Raw genomic sequence first — 27,797 nt, 5'->3', positions numbered from 1 at the left:
TGAATTATAAAGGCCTCTGACCTTTTTTTTTATAACCACAAGGACCAAAAGCTAGCAATCTGAGGAGCTGTCCAGTAAACCTGCATGTGCCAACTTACTTTCCAGCTCAGTTTCTGCACTCAGCAGCAAAGCCATATGTAGAGCCTGACTTAACACCTTGACAATAGCACCTATAAAATTAGGGATAGGAGAGAATGGGAAGCTGCCTCAGCTCCTGTTAGCACTGGATTCACTTTAAAGAATTATAGGGGAAATAGCATCTAAGCTTGAAGCAATATGTGTTTTTTAAGGTTTTTAATAGTACTTGTTTTTAATGCTTCTGTATTGTCTACATTTAATAGTGTGGTGTCAATTTGTATATGCAAATAAAATGAGTGACAGTGTCTTGGCTGTTTATACTGTTATTTTTTGGCTCTCAGCTTTTCTTTTACAGGGTTCTTACAGACTGTGCACAAACCATGGTTTCTGTTTCTCCATGTCCTTTTCCGTTACAAAGAGTAAATGAGAAAAGTAACTAATGCAACCCTTTACCCAACACCATTCTTTACAAGTACTTCAATCTGAAAGCTGAATTTGTATTCTGCCTGTAGTACTCTCTCATTCTTAATACCTTTTCCTTACAGAGAGGTCAACTGTGCTTTCAACCCAAGTTGCCTGTTAGTCTGGAAAAGTTCTAAGAGCAAATACAGGATTCAAGTTGTATAAACATCTTCTCACAGCTTTTAAAAAAAGCATTTCTCACTTCTGAAATAAGGTATTCCAGGAGCTCTAGACACACCACTGCTGAAGTGATCTGAAGGAAGCTAAGTACCAGGTAACTGCATGTAGCTTCATAGCCCTGACCTCCTTCAGGATGTGCTATACTGAAGGAGATTCTCTACTGAAAACACATCTTGCAGTTGCTTCCTCTCTAACATGGGGTAGAAGCAGCAGGGTACCAGGGTGGGAGGCCTGAGGGAATCTGCTGCTAGCAGGGACAGTGACTTCCTTGCTCTCTGTTGCTGTGAAATGCAGTGCAGCAGTGCTCCAGTCTCCTACCTGCTGATATTTTCCCAGACAAGCACCAACTCCACTATAAATTCAGCTGAAATATTCCCTTCCTGACTCTCTAACAGTCTGTCTTGGGGACTTCATTTAGCACATAACTGTAGTACAAATAAATAGAATATATACTGTACCACCCCTAGAAAAACAAGAAAGATTCTTTATTTCTTGTTAGATACAAGCATGAAATGTAATATAGGCCAGTAGCCTCACTGAAAGGCAAAACAGATTTTAATAAGACATTTAGATCTTCTGAAGGACTGGAAGAGTTGAAGCTCTACATTCAGTAAATCCTGGGATGTAGCTGCCTGGGATTAGTTCACAAAATTAAGCCATTTTGCTTTGGTAAATTATTTTTACATTAAAAATTATATGCAGTTTAACATATTTATCACTTCATATTTTTCATGAGCTAGGTTTATTAAAGCTTGAAATTGGTTCCACAGCTATTATGAGCATAATGTTTATTTTTAGAAATAAATACTCAGAGGAAAACTAGTAAACACTGTTGCTTATAGTATTGCTTCCTAGAGTATTGCCCTCTGGAGTTGCCATTTTAGAAGATTTCTTTTTAAAATGTCAGTGAGATGCAGCATGGGGGTGGTGCAAGACCACAAAATATTAACCTGGTTAAGTTGCACTAAGCTACTAGGAACATATATTTAAAGAAATAGTAAAAACATGTCAACTCTGATTATAAAGTATTTTTTTCTTCCTCCTGGGAAAGACAGCATAAGACAGGTTGTTACCAAACAATGAAACTGCTTACTGCTGCTTAACCAGAGAACTCATGCACATGTGAACCAGTATAAAACAGAGGACAATTTGTAGAGAAAGAAATAGAAAAATGTACTGTCAGTAAAAACCAACCACATTTCAAAGTCCCTATGTTTCTTTCATTACTGGACTATTCAGAAGCAACAGAACTAAGTAACCACTCCCCTTACTCTTCAAACTGCTAGCATAATAATAAAAGTAAGTTTTAATCTTGTGCCTACCACCCCTTCAACCATTTTAAGTGACAGAGGGGGAGACCTTCAGCTTTGCCTGTGTTATGTCACAAGTGGTAAATGCTCAGCTTTCACTTCATCAGTGTACTAAGAAATCTGATTAGATGAAGGGGAAGTGGATTCCTCTATTATTTTTTCCAACATTTCAGTAATGGTTTGGTGTTTCAGAACTGACACATTCCCCTTCACTCTGCCATCCTCCAGAACTCTGGCAAAAATGCAAAACATCACAGTTGAATAGCAGGCCATTTGGACTGGTAGAGGAGCTAACTGCATCCAACCTCTACTTCAAGGGACTGCTTTTGGTACCTCCATCTTGTAAATGCAGAATTAAGATGCCTCAAAAAAAAAACCCCAAACAAACATTAAATTTTATCAAGAAGAGAATATGCCTTAGGAATAATTATTATTAGTTATGCAACAAAGCTAAATCCTAAATAACACAGGACACAGCAGAGAGCTGTAACAAGACTTCAGACTCTACAGTCTTTTAAAAACTTACTGTGTACTGGAAGAGTCTAGAGTTAATTAAATTATTTTGTATTTTTATTTCAGAGATGGCCAAGGTGTATAGTTTTAAGATAAACATCCATTTGAAACAAAAGTGTCAGAACAATTATTTTTTCCCCACTCAATTCTAATTCTATGAAAGATGGAATATCACCTTCTCTGTAGCATCCTTGGTTTGCTTGTGTGCTTTAACTGCCCTCTGAATCACAGCAGCAGTTCAGTTTTCTGATTTAGTTTTTATGTGCCTGACAAGTGTCCCTTAAAAAAATACTCATATATAGAAAATAAAGCATGTTTTTCCTTGGAATTTTCATACTGTGTTCTGGTGAGATAAACTATTTTCTGTGTTCACTTGCATTTCCAAAAAGACTTCCAATTTTTAATTACATAAGGAACTAAGTAAAAACATTACTAGCAGTTTATATCCACACAACATCATTTCCCTTGTGACAACAATTTGAGTCCAGATACCTCCAGAAACACTTTCCACAGCTCCTTATCTGACAACATGAAAGCCGCATCTCTTATCTGATCAATTGTCATGACACTGTAAAAATGACACATACTACTCATGGTTCTGTCCTCATGCTTAAGCCCTCTGCCAGTCTATTCTGTCCCCAGCTGAGCACTGGCAACAGAATTCTTAACCCCTCACCGTTTACCTCCTTCTTGCCATAGAAGAACCAGAAGGGAAGTATGAATTGCTTGAATGAGAAATGAAGTCAGCACGAAGGCTGATGTTTCCCCTGATGAGTTTCACAGGAAGAATGAACTACATCAGCAGCATTTCTTTCTTTCTTCTCTCATATGAGTCTCCTGGAAGCAATGTTGACAGCGTTACGTACCATATTTTCCCCAGAAGTTCAAAAGGTAGGGCTCCAGCAAGACAGACACTTCAGCTCCTGATTTTGAAGTCTAACTTCACCATCCAAGCTCTTAATTGTATTTTATGTTTAAGATACCAGTATTCTAAATCATACATTCAGGATACTTTAGAAGAACCAACCTGGGTTCAGTTTGTACCTCACAAGGTATACTTAGCAGAAATCCTTTTTTCTACAGGTGATTGCTTACTTAGCAATCTTACTTAGCAATCAGAGGTTAATAAAACTCCTACTGTGACAGGTGTCCAGAATCCCATGCCCAACACTAGAATTACAAAACACACAGAAGATGCACAACTCTGTTCACATATACATACTATCTTCATGACACCAGTGCTATACAAAACATCAGAACCAAGAAAACAAAAATTCCCAAATCCACATCAGTTAACAGCCATTTGAGAGAGTTAAAGCATGTTTTCCTGAACTTTTACAGTTTGATAAAAGAGCTTCAAAAGATGATATACAAGAATTGTGATAAAACAGGTAAACTTCAATAAAAATGACTACTCCAACTTGATGTATTACCCAAACCAAGCAACCAAAACTAACCTCATATTGAAAACCAGTCATAGAAACACCTGGTCAGAATGTTGCAAAAGAAATTGGGAGGGGGGAAAAACAGCCATCCCTCACTGAGGCTGCCAGTGGTTTTTTATAATTCATGGCATAAATATAAACTATTATGCAACAAACACGACAAAGCCTACTTCGGTTAACTTTTAGTTTCTATAATAAAAAAATAAAATATTAAATTGTTGTAGTGCAATGTTCTATCATATATATATATATCATGCTTTGTAAATTTACTGTTACAGTATTTACAGTATATAGTAACGCTTTCAACTAAAGGTGAAATAAAAATAGGTAATGGAAAACGTTTACATACAGGTATCACTTTAACACTTCCCACTGAGTTAGCAGGTTCACTTTGCAGGCTTGTGCCACATGAACATTCCTGCTCCATACCACACGATGCACCTCTGTCAGCAGTGGTCTGCTCTGGCTGTACACAGCGGAAAGATGGTTTTCAAAACTGCACAGCTTTCAAGCTTTATTTCTTCAAACACCATTTGCATGGACAGCTGAAAAATACACAAGAACTCCATTGTTTATTTACATCTGATCAATCTTGGAAACTGCTGAAATAAAAATCAATAGACAGCTGTAGAGACATAATTGGACTACGTGAATGTCCTTTTATAGCAGTTTCTCAGTTGAAGAAAGCTGCTGTAAGGGGAAAAAAAGGGAGGAAAGCAGTTCAGTGATTCTTATGCAGTATTTAAAATTCTGGAGATTTAATTGGGAACTAAGCTCTTGGAACAGAGAACAAAATATGAGAACATATAATTTAATGCTGCTTTATTTAACATTCTGTAAAGCTTCTGCTGGCAGCTTGAATAATGCTGGTGGACACTGTCCAAACTGATAAAAATGAAACAGGAAAAAAATATGTAGTAACTATACTTCCAGTAATAGTTTTATTTGATATTGCAGCCCTCAAGTTAGAAAAGTAAGACTGAATGACGTTAAAATAACTTAATTACATAGCAATTTCTCAATTACCTTCCTTAGTGACTGAGGGGGCAGGGCTGTCCTAACAGCCCTTAATAATATCCCTCAATACTGAAACATATCTAAGAACAACTCTTTATAAGAAAGGCTAACCATCAAGCTCTTCTTGGGATCAGGCTTTGCAACTTTCAGCCCTCTTCCCCTATTATGCTGAAGTGAGGAATGGATTATTCCTTTCCTCTGTGCAGCATCTTTAGGACACTACACCTACTCCATAGGCTGCAGTAGCCCAAGAAGAGATGCTGTAGATAACAACACTGCCCAAGCAGCAAATACTGCTATTCTCCAGTTGATATTTCTGCTTGAGGTAGACAGGAATCAGAATCACTTTGGGCCGGTTATAGGCCCAGATGTCAGTGGAAGTCTGAAATCCAGTATTATCTTTCATTTTCCAGTCTCAACATTTAAACACTGTATTTTCAAAAAAAAAAGCTGTATAAGAGTTTTGGACAAGATAGTGCCCCATACATTTTATAAGTTTTTGTTTCTGGTAGCATTTGTTCAGTATACTATGGAAATGATCCACTTTTTCCTATAGTGCATTAGGTTACTATTTGAACTATAATACATTTCAGATACATAGAATTCCAAAGTGTTATCCACAGTATTACTCAGTAAAAATTCATCAATACTTCAGCAGGAGCACTGTTTGTGCTTTGGTGGACAGACACCAGAAGTACAAAAACAAACCAAAGAAATTAATTCTACTGTGCATTATTTCACTAGATTCCAAGGTGCTTTGCAGGCTGTGAAAAGGCCAAGCACATGATACAGCACATTCTCAAATATGGTAACTTATGAAACACCCCAAGATTTCTGCAATCTTACCTTCTGTATCTAAAGTGAGTATTTTGGATTTTGTGTTTTGCTTCTTTAACACCCACATTCCTGAGCACTTTGTGCTTGTGCTCTTCGTGGTGATCTCAGCTGTCTCAAGGCAGCATCTCCATACTGAATACCTGAGCCCATTCTTTCTGGATCTAATTCTCCTGAAAAGAAACAAAATGTCACAGGAGATAGATCACTTACAAATAATGCATTCCAATTTAAACGACAATATCAGAAACATAGGTAATGACACTCTGCTCTGGTTATGACGAGATCTATTGCAATTCTGTTTATTTTTAGGCAACTCCAAAACTCTACCATTTTATCCTGTAATTTCAGCTGTGTGTCCTTAATGATAATGACAAAGCAGCTCACTGTTGAACGAGGCTGCAACAGTAAGTGTTTTTCCACTAACTACTTCTTAAAAAGGAAATGCCTAAAACGTGTTCTGCAAATACTGTTTCATGTTAAGAGACACACACTTTCAGATTCTACTATGTAAGGAAAGAAGAACTGTAAATACACCAAGCCAAACAAAAACGGATCAATCTCAGAGTCCACAAAACACTGCCCAAGAGGAAATGGCTTCAGCCTTCCCTGCTTCTGCTATCCACTGCTGTAACAGGTTTACTCCACACTCTGTGCCTTCAGAAATTTCCTTACACATCCACAGAGAACTGGCCAAAATTAGAAACAACTAGTTAAAATAAAAAATACCCCTGAATAATTCAGATCAGTTCTTCAGGTTCACTGCATATATCTACTCCCTCTGAGAGTTAGGTAGGAAATGACACCACAGTGAGCATGACACCAGCTTGAGGGTAGGGCTACTATTCAGAAAATACCATGGGCAAGCTAGAGGAGCAGGACAGCAGGAATCTTGTGAAATTCAACAACTACACACACAGAGCCTTTCATCCGTGACAGAACAAGACCAAGCACAGGTAAAGGCTGGGGACCAACTACTGAGGTAGCAACTCTGCAAAAAAAGAACTGGGGATCTTAACAGACCATGAGACATAGCATGCACTTGTGACAAAGAGTAAATAACGCACAGGGCTGTTACAGCATGACTGTGACCAGCAGGCCGATGGAAGTGATTATTTTGCTCTACCTGGCACCTTCAAATCCGCACAGAATCATCCAGAACATCTAAAACCCTGTGTTCAGTTTTGCATTCCCCAGTAACAAAGGATGAACTGGAGAGAGTCCAGGAAAAGACTGCTGTCTGTTGCAGGCTGAAGCTTAGTATGTTCAAAAAGCAGCTAAGGGAGCTGTGTTTGTTTAGCCTGGAAGAGAGAAGGCTAAGAGGGAATCTATATCTATGACTGCATGGTCTTAAGGATGTAAAGACTAGAACCAGACCACACACACAGAAATAAGAAAAGAAGAAGAGTAAGAAGCACAGCCTGCACAAGAGGAATTTCTGAACACAAGGGAAATGAAAGTGTCACTGTACACTTCAGTCAGCATTAAGACACATTGTCCAAAGGGGCTGTGGAACCTCCAGTCTCAGAGCATCTCACAGTGTGCCTCAATTTGCTGTGGGCAATCTGCTTTCACTCTGAAGCTGAATCTAAAACAGGAGGCTGGACCAGAGACCTCCAGTAGTTCTCTCCAGACTCAATTTTTTCATGATTCAGTGCATGACTGCTGATAGAAGGGACAGGACAAGCAGTCTACAGAAAGCAGGACTTATTTCTGTTATATCAGTTACGAGAATACTAACTAGCCAAATGCTGCTTTTTGTTGTTGTCTTTGGTTTTGCTTTTTTTTTTTTTTTAAATTTGTTGTGGTTTTTAATTGTTTGTTTTGTTTAAAATGAAGGAGGCTGTTTGACATTGATTTTGATGCAGTAATGAGGAAATTCCTATGAAAATATCATACTATTTTCTTTTTTGTTGTTGTTTGGCATTGAAAGTAAGATATCAAACAAATTAAAAATGAGAGAAAAATCAGAATAACGGATTAGCTCTAGTGACACATAACACATTGAAGCCTATTTCTGATAAAAGCTTCCCACTCGCATTAAGAAGTTTCTGGCATATTTCTAGATCTGCAGAAAGTAAAATGACTTCAACTGAGGCCAGGAAGGTCACATTAGAGAAACATAGTTGCTAGGAAACATCCCTGGTATTTTGTGTTAAGTGTTCAAATTCTCTTGATCATACTGCCTGCAGTCTATGAGAAGCAGAATTAAAAGTTATGCCCTTACACCAAGTTTTTCTTCTGCTTTGCTAAAGTTGTCTAATGTCAGACTTCACAGTTGTATGCACATAATGCACAGAAGGTAAATGCTGTACATCCACAATCCACCTCTCCCCCTTTTTAGGTACACAGATATTACCTGAATGTTCATTCCTGTTAAAACACACAGCTATAAAACAAATGGGTTATATTACCACAACTAAATAACTTTAGATGTTGATACTTAAACACATACTTTAAGTTTCTAGGAAAAAAAGGTTAAATTAATCATTTCTGTTTACCTGATTCAATTTTATTGAGTATTTTTCTTGCACACTGTACAAAGGCCTCTTCAACATTTTCCCCCGTTAGTGCACTTGTTTCCAAGAACATAAGCTCTGGATTGGACCAGAAAAACAATCTCAAAGCAATGGAATATCTGATACAGCAATTCAAGCATGAAAATCAATAGAAACGATTTTTCTTAGACTTGTTTAGAGCTATCCTCCAATAGCATGGTCCTGAAACAGTTACTTTATGAAAGCAAAACTTCTAGATACACAAGAGTTTCCTCTAAAACTTACAAAAATGTAAAAATTAAGAATCTAAACACAATTACCTGGGCTGCACCTAGTTGTGGTGCAAAAACAGCACATGAAAACAAAGTACTTCATATAGGTTCCTGTTAACAGAAAGCTACATGCAAGAGGAAGGCCAGCAACAACAGTAAAATACATGGTAGAAAAGACCCGATAATCAATTTATAAAATTAAAAAGAGACTTTACTGACAGTAGGACTGCAGCACAAAGATCAGACTGGCTTCAGCTGCTACAGAAACATGTCTCCACAGACTGAAAATTTTGGACACTACAGATCAGTCTTCTGGATCCACACTATATATTGAACTTTGTTTGCCACGAGTCAAATACACTGCTTTCAACTGCAGCCAACCCCATTTGATCTTGTCTACAATCTAGAAAGCCTGCAAGATGCTAAAAACCAGGAAACCTTACTCTGTATTTTCTCTCCAGCTCCTTGGTTGCAAGGTAACAAGAGAAGTCACATTACATACTCTAAGGAATATGACATCACATAGCAGATATTCTTTAAGTAGCAGCTATGACTGGAAGAATCACCAATAGTGGGACAAACAGTACATGCAGTTCTTACTACAGGCACTGTTCTCATGTCTCCCTCAGAAAAGAGAACAGATACAGCAGACCATCAAAGTATTCCCTCGCAGCAAAAAAAAAAAACAAACAAAACCAAAAAACTGTTTAAGTACTAAACATCTTTCAACATTACATGAAGATTTTTTTTTACTACTTACCATTTTCTTGTGCAAACCGGGATGCTTCTAGAAAGGTTACTTCACGATCTGCATCAAGATCTTTTTTGTTTCCACACAGTATTATCACAATATTTTGACTTGCTAACATTCTTGCATCCGTCAGCCAATTAGTGAGAGCATTGTAGGTTTCTCGGCTGCAATGAAAAAAATCCATGTTAGAAAACACTCATTTCTAGCAAGCAGATCACTGAACTAAAACTTTTGAAGGCAAATCTACATTATTGCCAAGCCACAAGACTGTACTAGTCAGGCAAGTCACCTACACACCTCAATAACACCAGCAATGAACTGGGGAGAGTACCAAGTTCCTTCAAGAAACAAGAAGTGTAAACTTCTTAAAAAGCAAAAATCAAATCAATCACAACCAAACCCAGACAATTTCTTTTCAGCAGCGTCTCTCTCTGAAGTCAAGAAACACCACATAGTCTGCTGCTAGATCCTATAGAAAGCAATCTCTCAGCTTACTTCTCATAGTGTTTATGAATGTTCTGCTCCATCACTGCCTTAATTCCTTTCATTAGATAGTCATTCTGATTAATAAATTATCATCTAGACACCAGGACCCATGAACTGAAACACATGAAATCCCAGTTGCAGCTCCGAAGCTCTTTGAAAGCGAGATCTCTTCTGAAGTGTCACTAAGATGTTTTGGAGTGGCAATCCCAGACAAAAGGGAAACGGATGATTAAACACACATATAGTTCATGGTGCATTTGGCTACACGTAGCCTTTGAGAAGTAGTAGCTCACTTCTTATTAATGCAAAAAAGCCCACAGATTGGAAGTCATAAAAATAAACAAGATACTCTGTTAATGTGAAAAGCTAAAATTTGAAGCGCTAATCTAGTTTCAGCATGAAATTTAAGAATAGTGATGAGTTATTAATATGGAATTCAATAATTAAGTTCCAGATGGTATTATAAGAATGAACTATGCTAACAGAGAACTGCTGGCCTGAAGTATCACATTTGTTTTAAGACTGAAAACATCACAGGCATTTATCCTGCTCACATCAGTAGTCATTAAAGTGGTGGGCAAAGCTAAAACCAGCAAGACGACTGACTGACAAACAAGCCCAGCTGACTTTAAGGACAAAACACTGATTTTGAAGAGTGCTCAAGGGAAAACAGTACAACAGTACACTCACAGGAAAAAAAAAGCAATACATACAGCGAGTCATCAACCAACACAAAGCTTATCTGACAAGCATTAGTTTGTCATGGCCATAAAAAAAATGCAGAAGTGTGCAATGGTAAGGTATTGTACTGTCTGCCTACAACATTAAAACAAACAAAAAAACCACAACAAACAAATGAGATTAAAATATTTTTGGGCTATAGTTAAAGAACACATGGGTAAAGCTAGCTTCTCCAGATGATGACCTGTTACACCAGCACACAGTTTCCACCGAAGCGTACTACCTCACAAGTGGCTACATTACAAGTGGCTTAAGTCTGCTCTAAATTTCTGCTGCATACCACCAGTGTCAGATTATTTGTTTTCAAGGACACGGAACTGAGAAACACAGACCAGTTCAGAGGTTTGTTTATCTCTTTGGAAAACCATGAGTGCAAAATATATATCAAAAACACAATAACAAGACACAGTGACCTTTTCTGTTTATTCAGTTCCTAACAGCTGCTGCTTACAGACTTCCTGAGCCACTGGCTGCACATAGCCCAGCATGATTACATCTACTGGTGGGCCAATTCCTACATATCTGTGTGACCCCCTGAGCCTTTGTGCATTTATGGATTTCATAATCATAGAATCACAGAATGGCCAGGGTTGAAAAGGACCACAATGATCACCCAGTTTCAACCCCCCTGCTATATGCAAGGTCACCAACTATTACACCAGGCTGCCCAGAGCCACATCCAGCCTGGCCTTGAATGCCTCCAGGGATGGGGCATCCACAACCTCCCTGGGCAACCTGTGCCAGTGTGTTACCACCTTCTGTGTGAAAAACTTCCTCCTAATATCTAACCTAAACCTCCTGTCTCAGTTTAATATCTCATGTAAGCAAGTTCCAAGGCTTAGATACACACTAAAACAGCAATATTTTTTGTATTTCTTTTCTTTTTGCCTATTCTCTGTCAGAGGATTAGATACATGGGAGGGAATCTAGTTATTATTAATTGCTTCTGACAGCCAATAAACCAAAGAGGGGCTAGTTTTCTTACCTGGTTATGTCGTAGACAAGTAAAGCACCTGCAGCACCTCTATAGTAACTTCTTGTTACAGACCTGAAATATAATTGACAGATAGATATCTATTTTTTTGTTGTATATTTTATTTAAAGTCTAGGTTTCATATATCTATTGTATTATATAAACAATTATTTTTTTAATAAAAAGAGAAAAGTGATTTTAATCATAATGCAGCAGCAAAAACTTATAATTAGGCTTTTGACAGATGACAAGTTTTCAGGGAATGTAGTCATACAATGATTTCTGAAAGTCTATTCTGATCCATGTCCTGCTGAAGATACATTTAAAATATGGCCTGACATAGTGAGAGGTGGTGATGGCAATTGCTCAGCTTTCATGCCACAGTTAACTTATGTTTCAGCTTCCAGCAGTAAAGGGTGAGTGAAGTAAATGCCACTGAACAACTTAAGACTCCGTAAAAAGGAGGCAAAGAACACAAAGCATTCTTCAAAAGGTAGAGGATGAATTAAAAACAGACTGCTAAGTATGCTAAGTTTGATCAGTCTTAAAAAGAAAAGGCTGACATAGATTATAAAAAGCACTTGGAGAAAAGAGTCTGCACGTCTGTAAATGCATTCAACTTACAGGAACATCATTTTCATGAGCCTCTAAAACAAGCTCCTCACAATCTCAGGGTATCTAGCCAGCAGACTGGAGACATCTTACTGCATATCACTGCGTGGCTTTGCCTTATAGAAGACAAGTATTTGGATTGCAGTCCATTCCCCAGACTTTTACTACTGCACTCACTTTTGTTAACCACTGGTAGCTCCCTATACTCCGTAAACAAGCAAAACAGACACCCCAAACCAATAAAAAACCTCAGAGAGACCATATTTGATAGCAAATATACTCAAACATATAACTTCTTTGCCAAATGTGATATATGCCTACTTTTAAGCAGGAATAGATAATACCCAACATCCAAAGTAATGATTTAATAAGAAACAACATTTAATAAAATGGCTGAAAAGGGTACCTGAATCTCTCTTGTCCTGCTGTATCCCATATCTGCAATTTCACATATTTACCACCAACATTTATTATCTTTGAACCAAATTCCACTCCTATGGTATGATTCGAATCATCTTTAACTAAAAAAAAAAAAGATGAAAAAACAGATTTATTATTCACCCCAAATATTCTCCAAATAAGTAGTTTTCATTAAATCAACTTAGATGTGATAAAAATTTTCCGGTGTTCAAATTACAAACTACTTCCTGAACAAACAAAATCAGTGCAGCTATTGCCATCATGCAGAAAAAAGATTTCTTACAAGTTTTGAAGATCCCATTGAATTAAAAATTATTACTATAACGGCCTGCCTTAATCAAATTCTTATGGCTCCCACTAATGAATGGAAAGACAACACTTTCTTCAATTTTGTTTCCCAATGCTGCATGGCAATTTAAAACAGAAGGAAAAGCAGAGCACAAAATGCCAGTCTTTTCCATGAATATGCAAAATACGTTTCTTTTTTAATGTTAAGACACTACTGCACATATTCTCAGCAATAAGTTTCTTGATTATACATCATAATCTCAGAGCTGTTTCTCAAGAGAATTACAGTTTGGCTGAGGAAGATAAGCTTTTAGGGAACCCTTGCTGCGCTCACATATACTTACATTTCTTTTCAATGAACTGGTGTAGTAAACAGGATTTTCCAGTCCCAGCATTTCCTATGACCAAGAACTTAAACAGGAAATCTGAAGATTAAAAAAAAAATTGCTAACTTTTAGTGATGTTAGAAAGTGAGAGCAAAGAGTGTTACTTGTTTATGGAGGTACAAGAATGACAGCAGGAGATGAAAATGATGGAATCAGAAGGCATCTGGCTGACTTTTCTACCAGAAACCTACTTCATGGGTAAATAAGCTATCAGCTACAGTCAGCACAAATGCCCTCTATAACAACATCAACTCAAACAAACAAAAACCCAACAGACCTTTTAATACTTGTATAATCTGAAAAGAGTGGAATGTGTTTTCTACAAATTTACCTGCAAGGCTTTTTTATTCTGGAATCTCTGCTTTTGTGTTTCTTCCATATGGCAAATTAAGAAGTTACTTCTGGCACTTCACCTACTTAGGTGCCATTTACATTAGCGTTCATTTAGTAATGCCAATACTCAAAATCTCTTTTGCCTTGTTCCAGACACCTCTGATACTACCTTTCCAGTTTTGCTAAAAACCGAAGAAAGCTTCCTTGTCTTATCATTCTCAAAGATTTGCACTGATAAACTATGATAACAATGTTTACAATTACTTTCCCAACTATTTATTTTTCTACCAATGGCATTCTTTTTACAGTCATCTTTACAACTTTATTGCATCATTTCTATTATAAACACAGTAGGTCTCCAGAAGACAACAGATAAGCACACAATGAAAAGGATTAAGCTTGCAATACAAACAAAAATAAAAACCTAGCATTAATATCATTAACAGTGCTCAAAGCTCTCAAATACATCACAGTAAATTCATGGGATTGCAGAATAAAAACAGGAATACACACCAACTCGGTTAAAGCACTGATTCATTACTTCACCAGAATTTTGTTTGAACCTCTGGCTTTGTAAGTTGAATTTAACATGCACAAAGAAGTCTGCCCAATTATTTTCTTTTATGAAGAAATTATAGCATCACAGAATCTCAGAATGTCAGGGATTGGAAGGGAGTTCAAAAGATCATCTAGTCCAATCACCCTGCTGTAGCAGGAACACCAATCATAGAATGGTTTGGGTTGGAAGGGACATTTAAGATCATGTAGTTCCAACCCCTGCTATAGGCAGGGACACCTCCCTCTAGACCAGGTTGCTCAAGATTCTACGATTCTATGAAAATTTAAAGAAATAAAAATAAGAGTATCTTATATTCTTATTCATGGTAAGCAGTTTCCCACTGTTGAAAAGTCAACAGCAAAAGCTATGAAAATTCAATAGCAAAATAGCTATGAATCCAGGAATGTCCAACATCCTTTGTTTTCAGTTGTCCTTCAGATGTTATTATCTTTAAACTGAAGTATTATTTTTACATATCTTTACATCATTTTTTGTTTCAAACACTGTAACAGACTTTGGAATGGACTCTGTTCTGAAAGACTTGCCTTTTTTCACTCACAAATATAATCATTGACACTCTCTAGACATTCTGTTCCAAACCCCTATCGTTCTTCCTGCCCCCACTCAGCCATTTGTGCTTTCTAGACCAAGAAAAGAGATTTTGGTTCAGATTGCCTATTATCTCCTGTAGAGAAGGACCCTTTACGTCATTTCAATTGCAAAACACACTGAGGCTCAGAATATTTCATTCTTCACACTATCAAATCTCCACTGTTAGCATGGAATGTACGTAAGTCATAAATAACCCTTAAGTGTTTGGTTTAGAAAAAAATCCTCTCTGAAAGTTTCTCTTTTATGCACCAAATAACACTAGTGAGCTACTTTGTGCACCTTCCTATATATTTAACCAACGTGGGTGTGTGTAATCTCCCTGCTTTTATCACTTCCAAAGAGTTCCTCAAAAAGCAAAATGTTCTGAGACATCTGCAACTAGAGTACTGTTGTCTTGTCTCTGCAGCTTTTCCAAAAATAAATTTGAAACCCAGTTAAAACTGGTTCTCCTACATGTTTGGTAAATGCTGTTTGCCAGAATTTCCCATCAAAGACAACTAAAAAAGAGTAAATCAAATATACTTTTTTTTTTCCCATGGACTACTCATACAATTTAACAGCTACCATCAAACTACAACAGGAGACACATCATATCAACACTCTATTCCTACTCTAATTTCTCTGTCATTTTAGGCCCTGGATGTTAAATGTGGTTGAATAAAGGCATATTTTACAATCCATGTTGTGCAGCACATTTAACAAGATGCTCCATTCTGTGTGGCCAGGCCGCCGGCCAGCAAGAAGTTCTGAGACAATGGTGTCACTGTCAGGGACTCATAGGGAACAGACTGAGAACAGCAGTGTATTTTTCCTGAGGTGCTTTGATTTGAGGCGCTTTTTTTTTGCTCTGAGGGCAAGAGTGATATTGGAGATTTCATATTAATTCCTTTAAATTGATATCATAACAGCACTTTACAGGTAGACTCCTAATTCATATTAAGATTCTATTGTGCCAGGCAACTTTAAGTGGGAATCTTTTCTATGGATACATATTTGGATAGATGATTATTCATTATCTGCTTACCTGGTAGACAAAAAATGCTTCCATCTGCCAAAAAAAACAAACAAGCGTTCTAAGGTGAAACTTGAAACTGCAGTTTCATACAGTAACCACGTGAATTGTAAGGAAGTCTGTTTTAATCACTCATAGAATGGAAACACCCAAAGTTTCTATAAAAATGAAAATCTTTTTGCGCTGGGGAAAGCAGCAACCTTTCAGAGCATGCAAACTGGAGCAAGGAAAGTAAAACTCCGCAGTCATGTTCACAACATACTTCTATCACTTGAAATGACTTTACATAAGTTGCTTAAAAGAGCACAAGGCTCTCAGTTCAGCTTATGTTAATAGTTTATCCAGAAGCATCAGACAACATGTTTCAGGAAACGTGGAATACCGTGTACATTTGAAACAAGGACAGGAAAAGGCATGTGCCAATACCAAAAGTCACAAATACCCGTATTTATTGAGTTGATGTGCTGGGCTACGAACCTAGAAATGCTCTCAACAAAGAAATGAAGCAGGTAAGAAGAGAGAGAATAGTTTTTCAGTTTACTGTTCCAGAATGTATTTCATATGGGTCATTTTGCATGGTAACGACAAGAGTTATTGGTAATGTTTTTATAACTTCCTCATTGTTTGATTCAGAAAAAAATATCTTCTCTCTCAGCTGTAAGGACACCTAAAAAAAAATTTAGCACAGCTCAGAAACTGAATGAGAAAGACTGAAAGAAGTTGCGTGCCCAAACTGAAACATTATTTTGTACTCAAAAAAAGCTTCCATGTACTAATTCTTTCCAATTTTACTGAATGCAACTCATATGCTAGCGTTTGTACTACTGCTTAGTAGTCCTAGTTTTTCATTTTGAACTCCTCTCCCAGAGTTAACTCACTTCATAGTTTTGGGTTTTTTTTTTTTCTCCCCCTTCAGTTGACAAAGAAGCTCTGAGCTCCAACATTCCAGTTAGCCACTAAGGCTGTCACCCTAGAGAAGTTTTTTCTTATGATCTCTGTTGTTCCTCCTTCGTTGAGAAGCTGAAAAGGAACATCATTCCAATGTTAAAAATGCTTGCCATCATTCTGGCTACTAAGAAGATCTGGAAAAGTTGAAGTACTTTGCCTGTAAATAATGTCTTTATACAGAGAAAGGATTTAAAATGAAAATTAAACATTGTGCCAAAAAGAAAAAGGGCCACAAGACATGCATTAGAGAAAGCATAAGGAGTTAAAGATAGCATATCTTGGCTGTTTAAGAAAATAAGACGTCATAAAGAATCAGCTTACTGCTTTTGGTAAGCTACATGCATCACCTGGTCCCACACTGGGTAGGAGTTACAGGGAGTAAAGCAGTGGGACTGATCCCTGTTCCCCAGCACAGGTGAAAAGCAATCAGTAACACCGTGGCTCCACCCCAAAGAGGCACCAGCAGCTGAACTGCTGTGTGCAGGGGGAGGAAAGGGCTGAGGGGGGAGGAGAAGGGAGACAATCGTGGGCTTTGACTCAACTACCGTGGTAGATCAAAACCAGATGGTTGGTGTGGAAACCACCCCAGGACATCCAACCTCCTCCTTTGACTGAAATTGATTCCAGCAGAGGGGAAAAAATTGAACAGCTTCCGAACCACTGCAGCTCAGTCTTTAAAACATAGCATGAATTGTTTCCTGTATTCTTCTTAATACAGAAGGGGAAAAAAAATCGACCAAATTATATCCTCTTTCATAGATCAGTCTTCTACCAAATCCTCGATAGAGAGTAGAACATACATTCATTAGTTTCCAAAGGATCAGCAGTATTTCATTCATGTCATTAAAAACAAAAAATTTTCCTAGTAGTCAGGTATCTTTTATTTTGTAGAAGTCTGCATAAGGGACAAGTGCTCTGTAGCAATCCTATTGGCAATATGCTGCCTTTAAATGAGAGAAAAGAACAGCTAACTCTTTGTACTTCTTTCTCTTGCAACAGCAATTAAGATCAACAGGTAGAACAGAAACTTGGCTCAACTTGGCTCTTTATCTGCATAAAGACTGTTTAGAAGGAGGAAGCTTTGCTTCCTGATGAACAAAAAAGCCATGCCCTCTAGGCAATAAAAGAAATTCTGAAATAAACTGAAGACTAAGGTGATAAATGAAAACACATTTGCTAAGTATATACGGGGAAAAATGAAGGCAGGACTGGGAGAAAAGCAGGAGTCAAATTATCTAGACAAAGGAGAAATACATTTCAGTGGACGGACAGCTTATGCATTCCAACAACAGACTGACAGACCCATGATCAGACTGGTAGTAGCAGATATTCAAGGAGAAAAGAGAAGTAGGAACTGAAAAGATTTGAGTGAAATGTACCACCTTCCCAAAGATAGTGTAATCTTCTAGCCTTATACCATTTAAAACTAAAAGGTGGTTTTGCATTTATCAGTTAAGAGTAAGCCATTAAAAAAAAATAAAATCAATCCATATTTACCATAATGTGAAAATGCATGCATTTTACACTGGGAAGCAGGACAAACTCTGCATGTGTCCCCTACTAAGTATCTATATACACTACAGACACTGTATTACAGGAAACATGAGTTACTCACTGGAAAATTAAGAGATTTGTTTCCACTGTTACAAGCTGTATGTTTTAGATATATATATTTTTTTAAGATTGTATTGGATCATTCTACTGAAGTTGTACCACAGTAGAAATCCCAGCTTGTTTCAGTTTAGATCTCAACTGAGTACAGTCAGACTCAAATTACCTCTCCAAACCGAGCTGAAAACATGGAGAGAATGGAAAACTACACACTGAAGAACAACATCCCAAACACTATTTCTATTAATTATTCATTCTATCATAATACTGCTTCCCAGAGCAAACTGAGTCATCACACTCCCATGCTAACAACACTACAGAGAAGAGAGAGTACTATTTTGGTGATACATTTGCAGTGAACTATTGTTGGATGTTTGTATGGTGCAACTTGGACTTAGAAGAAAAGACTAATTTTTTTTCCAGTGAAATCAAGTAAATTTATAAGTTGTGTGATGCAGCCATTACAATTTGAACAAACACTGCGTTTCGTATCAGTCCATTTCAGTGTCTGCTGTAGAAACTGGAACTCAAGTTTCACAGGTCTCCAGCTCTTGATGCCCCACCAGTAGCAATGCCAAGCAAGCAAAAACTTGCAGAGAAAATTAAATTCATACTTATATCCAATCCAGTTACAACTTTTCATTCCCTATTTATACAAGTATTACAATTGGTGGGCAGCGGATTCAAGGCTTAAAAACATGGCAGTGTTTCCATCCACCTCCCACCTTGCTTGAGAACAGGTGTGTATGAATCTTTGAGCATACATGAAGATACTCCAAGGACCCTGGAAAACATCGAGCCTGAAGCCTCAAAAATATTAATCAAATACACAGTGAAATTCAACTCATTAAAAAAACTTTTTTTTTTTTCTTTTTCTTAAAGGCAACTGGCAACAGTAAGAGAAAGGAGAAGCACCCTTAACTGTGGGATTATAACTTCTACTGCAGGCAATTTACAATATTGCTATTAAACATAAGGATCTTCCAGAAAGAACAGAATTGAGCAAAGATAGTACAGTTTTCAAATCCCAAGAGTAAAGCAAAATGATTGATTATGGTAAAGCAGTTTCATTAAGCAGAAAAATATTTATTAGGAAAAAAAGAAATAACCCCCATCCCTAGCATTAGGAATTCCCAAGTAATTCTAAGAAAGCTCAAAGGCTTGCCAAATATTTCTAATACCCAAATGTATCCTGAAAAAGAAGAGATTGCCTAAGTAAGTTTCTTCTAAATAGCTTTTGGAAAAATACAGTCTACAGTCTGAAAAATACAGAGCCAAAACATTGTCAGAATTAGAAGAATCTAAGTAAAAGTGCTATGTATAGTTGTTCTGCAGTTAACAAGAAAAAAAAAAAGAGAAATACAGCACTTACATGTAGCTAGCAATGACAGTTAGCAAACAGACTGCAATGTCTCATAATTTCAAATAGATAATTAATGCACAGTCCTCAAAATCACAGCAACTTGATCAAAAACATTAAAATTGATACCAACCTCTAGCTAAGCCATGGCAGCTAACATTAAAAAGACTAAAAACTTTTAATGGCAAGAATGAAGGCAATTTAACTTGTGCTGTTTTATGCAAATGATTTTATCTTTCCATCAATAAGGTCTATGCAACCATGAGTGAAATCTCAAAGAGGAGAGATGGAGATAAATATCACACTGCTCCAGCAAAACAGGTAAGGTCATCAAGTAAAACTGGCTATCAAGTAGAACTCAAGAAACAATGAGAAGGCCTTTCACAGAACAGATCGTTTACATAGGGAGCTCCCTGCCAAAGGGTGCCATGAACACAAATTTGCATTTGAGAAAAGATTGGGCATGTTCATGAAGAAAAACCTGCTGAGGGTTTCTCAAGAGAAACTACAGTCAGCTCTGAGAACTATTAATATTAAAATAGTTGGAGGTTGAAGAATATTATGGAAAGCATCCCATCTACTTGCCCTGCTCTCATCCTCTTTCCAAGGCACCAACAGGACACTGCAAAATTAGATACTGGTTACTTCTACGGTCAGAGATAGTTTAACCATTGTTAATATCTATGTCATGCCATAACTTGATTTATATTTTCCCATCCATTTTAAATCTTGATAGTCATGTACTTCAGCTCAGAATTTCTATAGCTTAATTGTGTACAAAAAGAATAAACATTGGAACTCAGAAAATACACCAAAGAGAAAAGGAATAAAAGAAAATAACCCACCACAACTGCAAAACTTCAGTGTTAAGGCCATAGTTTCCAAGACACCAAACCAATTAGAAAGTATCAACAGTTAGAGTGGGCTTACAATTACTATTCTGCATGACTGGAACAATGCAAAAAATGTCTGAAATGTACTTGTTTAAGATGCAATCATCTATATGATGCTGCTGCAATAGCAAGCAGGCTAAAGAGCAGAGCTAGAACACTTCGCACCTTCTCTGGTTGCTGATCCATTTGATTGCTTGGAAACCACCAATTCCAACACAAGTGTAACAGAAACGATGCCAGCTCTTGATCACGTGAATTTAGACTACAAGAAGTTGGTCCAAACTCTTATCTAGATCTACAAGGCACACCTCTAATCCAGCTTCTGCCTACATGTTTCAAGCGTGGAAAAAAGAAGCAGGGTCTCAACGCTTACACTTCAAACGCTGCCTCATGCTCTTGCCTCATTTTGCCCAACAGTTCCTTGCTGTACACCTGCTGTACACCAAAGCGTTGACCACTGTGTGAAAAAACATCTTAGCCACCGGTGGAAACTGAAAGCAAACAGGCTTGCGCAGCAGAAGCCAGCAGTTAACATTCTGATAAGAACTCCTGCGGGCAACACCGGGCTGTCTCACAGCCAGCAGAGGTACTGCACCTCACTGTACCGCACCTAGGAAGCTATTTATTTCCAGGACTGCGCTCTCCCGACAACGAGACACACGTCCAAGTCAGAACAGCTGCTGAGGTCGGAGGAGACGAAGGAACACACCCACCACACCGCGTTCGAGGCTGCTCTCACCCACCCTGGTGCCGCGGCACGGAGGCTCCGCAGCCTTTACGTGCGAGAGCGCAGCCGTTCCGCAACATGTCACCGGCCGCGCTACGCAAAGGGGCGGGAAGCCGAGGCGCGCTCGGCCGGCTCGAGCAAAGTTAGGGCAAAGAGGCACGCAGGCTACCGCCGCGGGCCGACACCAGCCCTGCCCACCTACAGAGCCCTCGCTTCACCCCCAACCTCCTCCTCGGGGCCCCCGACGGGAGGCCGCGCTCCCGCCCTGCGCAGGGCCGCACCCGCTGCCCCCCGCTTCCCGTCACGGTCCGTTCGCACGGCTCCACCCCCGGCTCCTACCGTAGGTCTCGGACATGGCAGCCTGCGACATTTCGCGAGTAGCAAACCTCCCTCGCTCGCTCCGCTCCCGCGCCGTGCCCGGGAAGCGAGCCGCCGGGCGGAGACTCCCAGCCCCGCAGCACCGAGCGCACACCCCTCACCGCCGCCGTGCCGCCCCACCTCACCTCGCCCCACCCCGCCCCGCCCCTGGCCCCGGCCGCCGCTGCGCATGCGCGCCCTTTTCCCCCCCCCCCCCCCCCCCCTTCGGAACGGCGCAGGCGGGCGGAGCTCGTTGTGTTCTGCCGAGAGGAGGCGCGCCTCTGCCGTGCGTTCTGTAGAGCTGCCGCCCGAGGAGTGTGTTCTCGTCGGGGCGGGCTGCTGGGGAGGGTAATTCCCTTCTTCTCAAGTGTCTCACAGCTCTCCTCGACAAGGCGATGAGACCCCAGGCCGCGCTCCCTCGTGCCCCTCCGCCCGCAGCCTTCCATCCCGTCCCCTTGCATCTTGTCCTTGGCGTTCTAACTTCCCAGTCCTCCTGCCTCACTGTTGCTTCCCGGGCCGTAGGGAAACAGAACTGGGCCTTGAAGCTCGGCCTAGCAGCACTGAATTTCTGATGGTTGGTTACACACACACAACTTGTATTCAAAGATAAGTGTCAGCAGCAACAGAAAAAAAAAAACAAAACCAAACAGGAGCTTGGTTAACACAGAAGTAGACAGATTTTGCCTGATTCCTGAAACATATTGTGCTGTATCAGTAAGAAGACATGTAGATCTAGCCATCTTGTACATACAGTACATACTCTAGGCTAAATGACAAATTAGTCTCATGTGATCAAAACAAGCTTACATATATGGAAGTTATATTCGATAAATATCACACTCCTTGCCTCCAGCCACTCCCAATTAGGTAACATGCACCTACTGATAAAATACATCAGAAGTATATAGCCTTCTGTAAGTATCCTGTTAGTAATATTGAAGAAAAAGATGGGTGTTGGAAGAATGGTAAAGGAAAGACAGAGTCCCCGTTCATGGAGTTGTCCAAGAAATGTGTAGATGTGGCACTGAGGGACAGAGATAGTGGGCATGGTGGGGATGGGTTGGTGGTTTGACTAGATAATCTTAGTGGCCTCTTCCAACCTTAATGATTCTGTGACTGTGAAAAGGATTGGGTCTTACAGCATTTCTACTTTGAAGATGAAATTGAGAACGAAGTAAAATTCACAAATAATGAGTGCTTGCACTACGTTGGAGAATATATTGCTGGTATTTGAGGGATTTGAGAATATAGGCTACTGTATTTTAATAGAGATGTTAGTTCTGAGTAACTGAAAAATAAAGAGCTACAACTGACTTCACTGGTGTCCACCTGTAGTCTGAGAATGAAGAAAGCTGAAAGCCAAAAGTTTAATTTGTCTTCTGGCTCATGTAAAGACAGAGACATCATGTCAAATTGTGTCTGCAGATCAGACGTTTAAACACTATCATTTGTTCCCCAAATTAGTTTCACCACAGTTACTGTTCCTGTAATTGGCTGTAGTTGTAAAATGCTGCCCAAAAGGCCACGTTGATGTTTCTTTAAAAATGATAATCTGATTTTTTAGAGTTTTTACTAACCAGAGTACCAGAATATTAGTGTTTGATACCCTAGAAGTAGAAGAGAACTACAAGATATCTTCAGATGCAGACTCAGGATGGAGGATTCTGCAAAAGCTCTTTCCTCCAAATGGAAACAACCTGACCTCTGGGACTCAGCAGATATGGAATTGGCTTTTAATGCCTTTCCCTATTGCAGGGAAACAAAATTCAGCCTGAAATGGAACCATATTTTTGATTCACCTTCACAGAGTGCTCAGTCATCCAACATTCATCCTGTGAAGTGGGCCTGCAGGATCCTTTTGCCATGGCTCCAAAGACATGCTTATGTGTGGCACTTAAGGACATGGTTTAGCGAGCATGATGGAGACAGGTTAACATTAGGACCTGATAATCTTAGATGTCTTTTCCTAATAGTTGTAGGATTCTGTTAGATGTGGGAGTGATAGGACGTGTCTTGGTTTAGTCTGAAGGTGGCACTACAGGGCCATTTGTGAAAGGCACTGTGGTAATGCAATACTTCATATATGTTTTCTTGAGTTACGGTTGCATGGCATGCAGTCCTACCTGAGAGGTTCAGTTAAAACCATTATGTGATAGATATGGAAAGCAACCGAGTGTATGTAGAAGCTGCAGGCTTCAAATAGATTTGAAGTGGTCATGAATTTGGCTCCAACAAACCAAATGAAATATGGAGACAGGTGATTGATTCTCTGAGACACCTCAGAGATTTACATGTACTTGGTGTCACTGGCCAGCTGACTTCATCTGAAAACAACTGACATCATCTGAATACTGTCATCTTCAACTTCCACTGACGCTGCCCTCAACCTATGAATGTGGTTGTCAATTAATGTAATTGCAGTTATTCAGGGAAATTTATGGGCTAAATGTTTCTAAAGTCTTGGGCTAGTTCCTCAGATGTTGGCCTGCAGTGGATGGAGGTGGTGAAGAAGGTGATGCTTCAGGTGCTGTGATTGATCTCCTTTTTTGTGGCCCAGGGTAAACTTTCCCAAGACCAAGTATGATTCCCTCAGGCTATACTGCTGAATTGACAATTGGTGAAGGCCGGAGTCCAGCGTGCTGTCTGCTAGTGACCTTCTATTCCTCTTCAACATGCTGTCTTCACCAGTGGTAGGGAGAAGGCGGCCACGCTGTGCGGTTTAGGGAAACTCAGGATTCCTGAACAATTGCCAGGAGCTGGGATAAGCTCATTTTCAGATAAATCCATAGTATAATGCAGAAATACTAATTTGCTCTAATGTAGAATGGGGTACTGTTCCTTTTTATCTTGCAAAAGCTTATATATCATTTTTAAAGGTTTTGTTCAGAGAAACATGTTAATGGATTTTAAAGTAGATCAACATATAGGCCACAGATTTTGAAAACACTGATTTAATTTTTCAAGATCTGTGTAAATAAAGTGATGAGGCCTAAATATTTATTCCAGGAGAAAATGAAGATAACAGTACTTTGGGTCTTTATAGAATTATATGATACATTTACGTTGTCTGGAACGCAGTTTGTATGAAACTCACTGTATTTTATGAAGTTAGCCTCATGGTGTCACTGATTAACTGCTCCGCTGGTGAAATACAGTAGCAATGGGATGTAGTAGGCTGCATTTGTTCACTTTTACTGTCATTATATTTGAAATAGACAGTTTGTTAACAGGTTATTCTGAAAGACTTGAGACCACACAGGTATTCCTTCTCATGAGCCCAAAGTGGTTCTCTGCTCTGGAGAACTCACATGCAGCAGAAACATTGCTCATTTGGGTCCTGCTTCTCGAGAAAATATCCTCAAACATGCAAAATACCAATCTTGATTCAGTTCTACCACTTCAGATGCCTGAATGCATCATGGGAAAGTACTGAGGCACACTTTGCACATGGATATCATCTGTCATCTGCATGGTTCACTTGGATGGCTCATCAGGTCTAGGTCCGTGTGAGCTGCACATTTGAGAAAGAATTTGCTGTCATGCCCCATATTTCAGATAACCAAGCAGTGGAGGCATGACCTCATGCTCCCAAGGCCATGGTTCCCATACTGCTGAATCAAGGACCTATCCAAAATGTACCACGATGCCCATGCCTGCTGCAGCCGTGCAGCTGATCCATAGCCTGTGGAGGTGCTCCTATGTCCTCCCTTTATATGTAGTGTAAGCACACAGCAGTTATCTGGGCACCATCCATCATCAGTGTGGAATTAGAGGCACTACAGAGAATGCCTCAGCACAGGTATCTTCACGAGCCATCTGAAGACTTGGATCTCCTTCTCTCCTTTGGTTCTGTCACAGAGGGAGCGCAATTCATGCTTGGAAAAACTAAATTTTGGGTACCTAAAGGCACATTTTATTGTGCTAAACTTCCTCTCTGAGCTGTTACCTACCTTTAAACATGCAGTCTGCAGTGACTGCCTTATCTCTGAAAGTAGCTTTCTTTCAATAATCCAAAAATCTGTGAAGCTCCTGATTTATGTTAGTTCTGTACACAGATGTGGCTGAGGGGACACAAACTGGTAGCGCTGAGCTGTGCTCAGTGAAAAATGTCCCTGACTGGCAAGAGTCCTTTGGTCATCAGGTGCTGCAGTTTTCAGCTGCAGTGTTGCTGCAATCAGTTGCAATTGCATTCAACTTTTTCCTAATATTGCTGTCCCCCTGAATGTGGTGGTATCATGTAGTCACAAGGCTGGGTAAGTGAAGGGGCCAAAGAAGGATACACTGCATGTCTGCCGCAGCAGTAAGAACATCACAGCAGTTAGAGGAGAAGAAAGCTGTGCATGAGGGAATGTCTTTAGGGCTAACATCTTGCTATGATTTTGCATGAGCCTGTAGATGTGCCAAGATGTTTTAAGAAGTCTGCAGTGCAGTGTTAAGTCTTTAGCCACTAATGATGTGCTACATTTTCCTGAAGCCACAGAATATTTACGTCTTAAAAGCCTTAAGACTAGCATTTTTCAACTTGCGAAACATTTCGTGACAGAAAATCTCTTGTTACTTATTACGTCTTTGGAATAGTTGTTTTTTTTTTCAAACTCTCAAAAAATCCAGAACATCTGAGGTCTAAGATAGGTTTTTGTAGACAATTTTTTTTTTATTTTTATATTTTATTTTAACATGCATTCACCTTGCTGTTTTCTGAGACGGAGGTGTCTGAGCTGCCTCATATGGATGCTCTACAAAGAAGGCTGGATGTTCTCTGTAGTTCATGGGCAGATCCAGCCATCTGGCAAGCTGCTTGCAAGGACCTATCCTGATGATACATGGATTTAAGGTCATATGCCTTTTGCTAAGCAATGAAACTGCATGTGCAGATTTTTGAAAACAAATATAAAGTAAAAAATGTCTACAGTAATTAATTTAAGAATCAAGTCAAATAATGTCTTTTTATTTTTACCTACAAACACAAATACAAACGTAGTCTTTTCACCTGACAGGCAATTGTTGAAGAGTGTCTGAAGGAGAAATCTGAGCCTAAATAAAACAATATCTATGCAGCAAGTGAATGAATCTCAGTTCCCAAAATGCAATCCTATCTCTGGCCATGCACATCATTTTTCATGGCTGTCTTCTTGCCTGTTTCACCTTCACTTGTAAATAACCTTGGAGCTAATTTCACCTTGGAGCTATTCTCTTCCATAACATTTTTTTGAAAATAAGAATTATGAAAATACTTGGGGTCTATGAAGAACCTTCCTTCCTTTCTTATTTCTTAAATTACAGCCAAATAAGAAAGCTTTACACCATCAAACTGACATGCTGATTGAAATGAAAAGGCGTGGCTTTTGAGTCTAGCTTTGGTTATTAGTGACAGCACATTGTTACTGATGGCTTATATAAAATATGCTTGATGATCTTATCTAGTTTCCTGGCCATTGCTGCCATACAAAACTCACACCAGTGGGAAGAGACGTTGAAGGCAAATGAGGCAGACATGCTTTTCAGCAGACATTACTGGATTCTTAAATCAGATCCCACAGGAAAAACAGGGCCCTCACCCAGCCACCTCCAATTTCTCCTGCCTCACAACCAGATTTTCTCACAGATTTGCAGGCTTTTCACCCATGCAGGGACCCAAGGCATTCATGGTGGAGACCATAAACCTATCCATCCTCTGTTGTTCCTTTGTGCTGTCTATGGAACACAGGGCACTGATGGGCTAGTGTAGAGCACAGTGGAGAGGAGGCATCAGCACCATGATCTTTATGCACAGGAAACATTTTTGGAGCACTCTGGTATTTTAAGTGTCTCCAAAGCAGGCATAAATGAGGGAGTGGAGAATTAAATTCATAAATTTTCTGCAGCTGCATGCCAAACCAGGTACTCTGCCTTCATCTGCTTGGATGCATGCACACATGCCCATCTGTTAGGGTGGCACCATGCCCAGGCTGGCCTGGTCCCCTCATGGATGCTGTTGCTGTGCCAGGTGTGATGTTTGGTGCCCGACCTCCATGACCTGGCAAGTAGTCTCCTAACAGCATGGCGGCCTCCTCACACAGCTGGCGCATATGTATATGAACATCATCTCTCTACTGACCATGTTTCAGCTGAAGCAAGAA

The 27,797-nt window shown here is 39.4% G+C and overlaps 1 protein-coding gene across 4 annotated transcripts; it reads right to left on the bottom strand.

Annotated features, from left to right (window-relative positions):
• Nucleotides 1-230: 230 nt before the first annotated feature.
• On the bottom strand, nucleotides 231-21,832 carry RAB4A (RAB4A, member RAS oncogene family). Of its 4 annotated transcripts, XR_004169824.2 has the most exons (10): nucleotides 21,661-21,832; nucleotides 15,795-15,818; nucleotides 13,225-13,305; nucleotides 12,579-12,693; nucleotides 11,573-11,635; nucleotides 9,370-9,524; nucleotides 8,341-8,436; nucleotides 5,852-6,012; nucleotides 4,338-4,533; nucleotides 231-3,380 (listed from the first exon to the last, which is right to left on the bottom strand). XR_004169824.2 is itself a non-coding variant. In XM_031613809.2 (9 exons), the coding sequence occupies exons 1-8, from the start codon at nucleotides 21,689-21,691 to the stop codon at nucleotides 5,897-5,899; spliced, it is 681 nt and encodes a 226-aa protein (XP_031469669.1). In that variant the 5' UTR covers nucleotides 21,692-21,832; the 3' UTR covers nucleotides 231-4,533; nucleotides 5,852-5,896. The 4 variants fall into 4 exon arrangements, 3 of the variants coding, with proteins under 3 accessions (XP_031469669.1, XP_031469690.1, XP_031469681.1); XM_031613809.2 differs by having other exon boundaries at nucleotides 231-4,533; XM_031613830.2 differs by lacking the exon at nucleotides 8,341-8,436 and having other exon boundaries at nucleotides 231-4,533.
• Nucleotides 21,833-27,797: the final 5,965 nt, after the last annotated feature.

This window comes from Phasianus colchicus, chromosome 2 (genome assembly GCF_987193195.1).
Source record: "Phasianus colchicus chromosome 2, bPhaCol1.hap1.1, whole genome shotgun sequence".
Classification (NCBI taxonomy): domain Eukaryota; kingdom Metazoa; phylum Chordata; class Aves; order Galliformes; family Phasianidae; genus Phasianus; species Phasianus colchicus.
This window is presented reverse-complemented; position numbering and strand designations above follow the sequence as displayed.

Bases quoted from the DNA above. Each gene is read 5' to 3' on its own strand.
- RAB4A (XM_031613809.2), bottom strand. From the start codon at position 21,691: ATGTCGCAGGCTGCCATGTCCGAGACCTACG. The intron at 15,819-21,660 runs GTAGGAGCCGGG...TTTTTTTGGCAG, and splicing joins TGCCATGTCCGAGACCTACG to ATGGAAGCATTTTTTGTCTA. The intron at 6,013-8,340 runs GTAAACAGAAAT...GTTTCTTTTCAG, and splicing joins ACTCAATAAAATTGAATCAG to GAGAATTAGATCCAGAAAGA.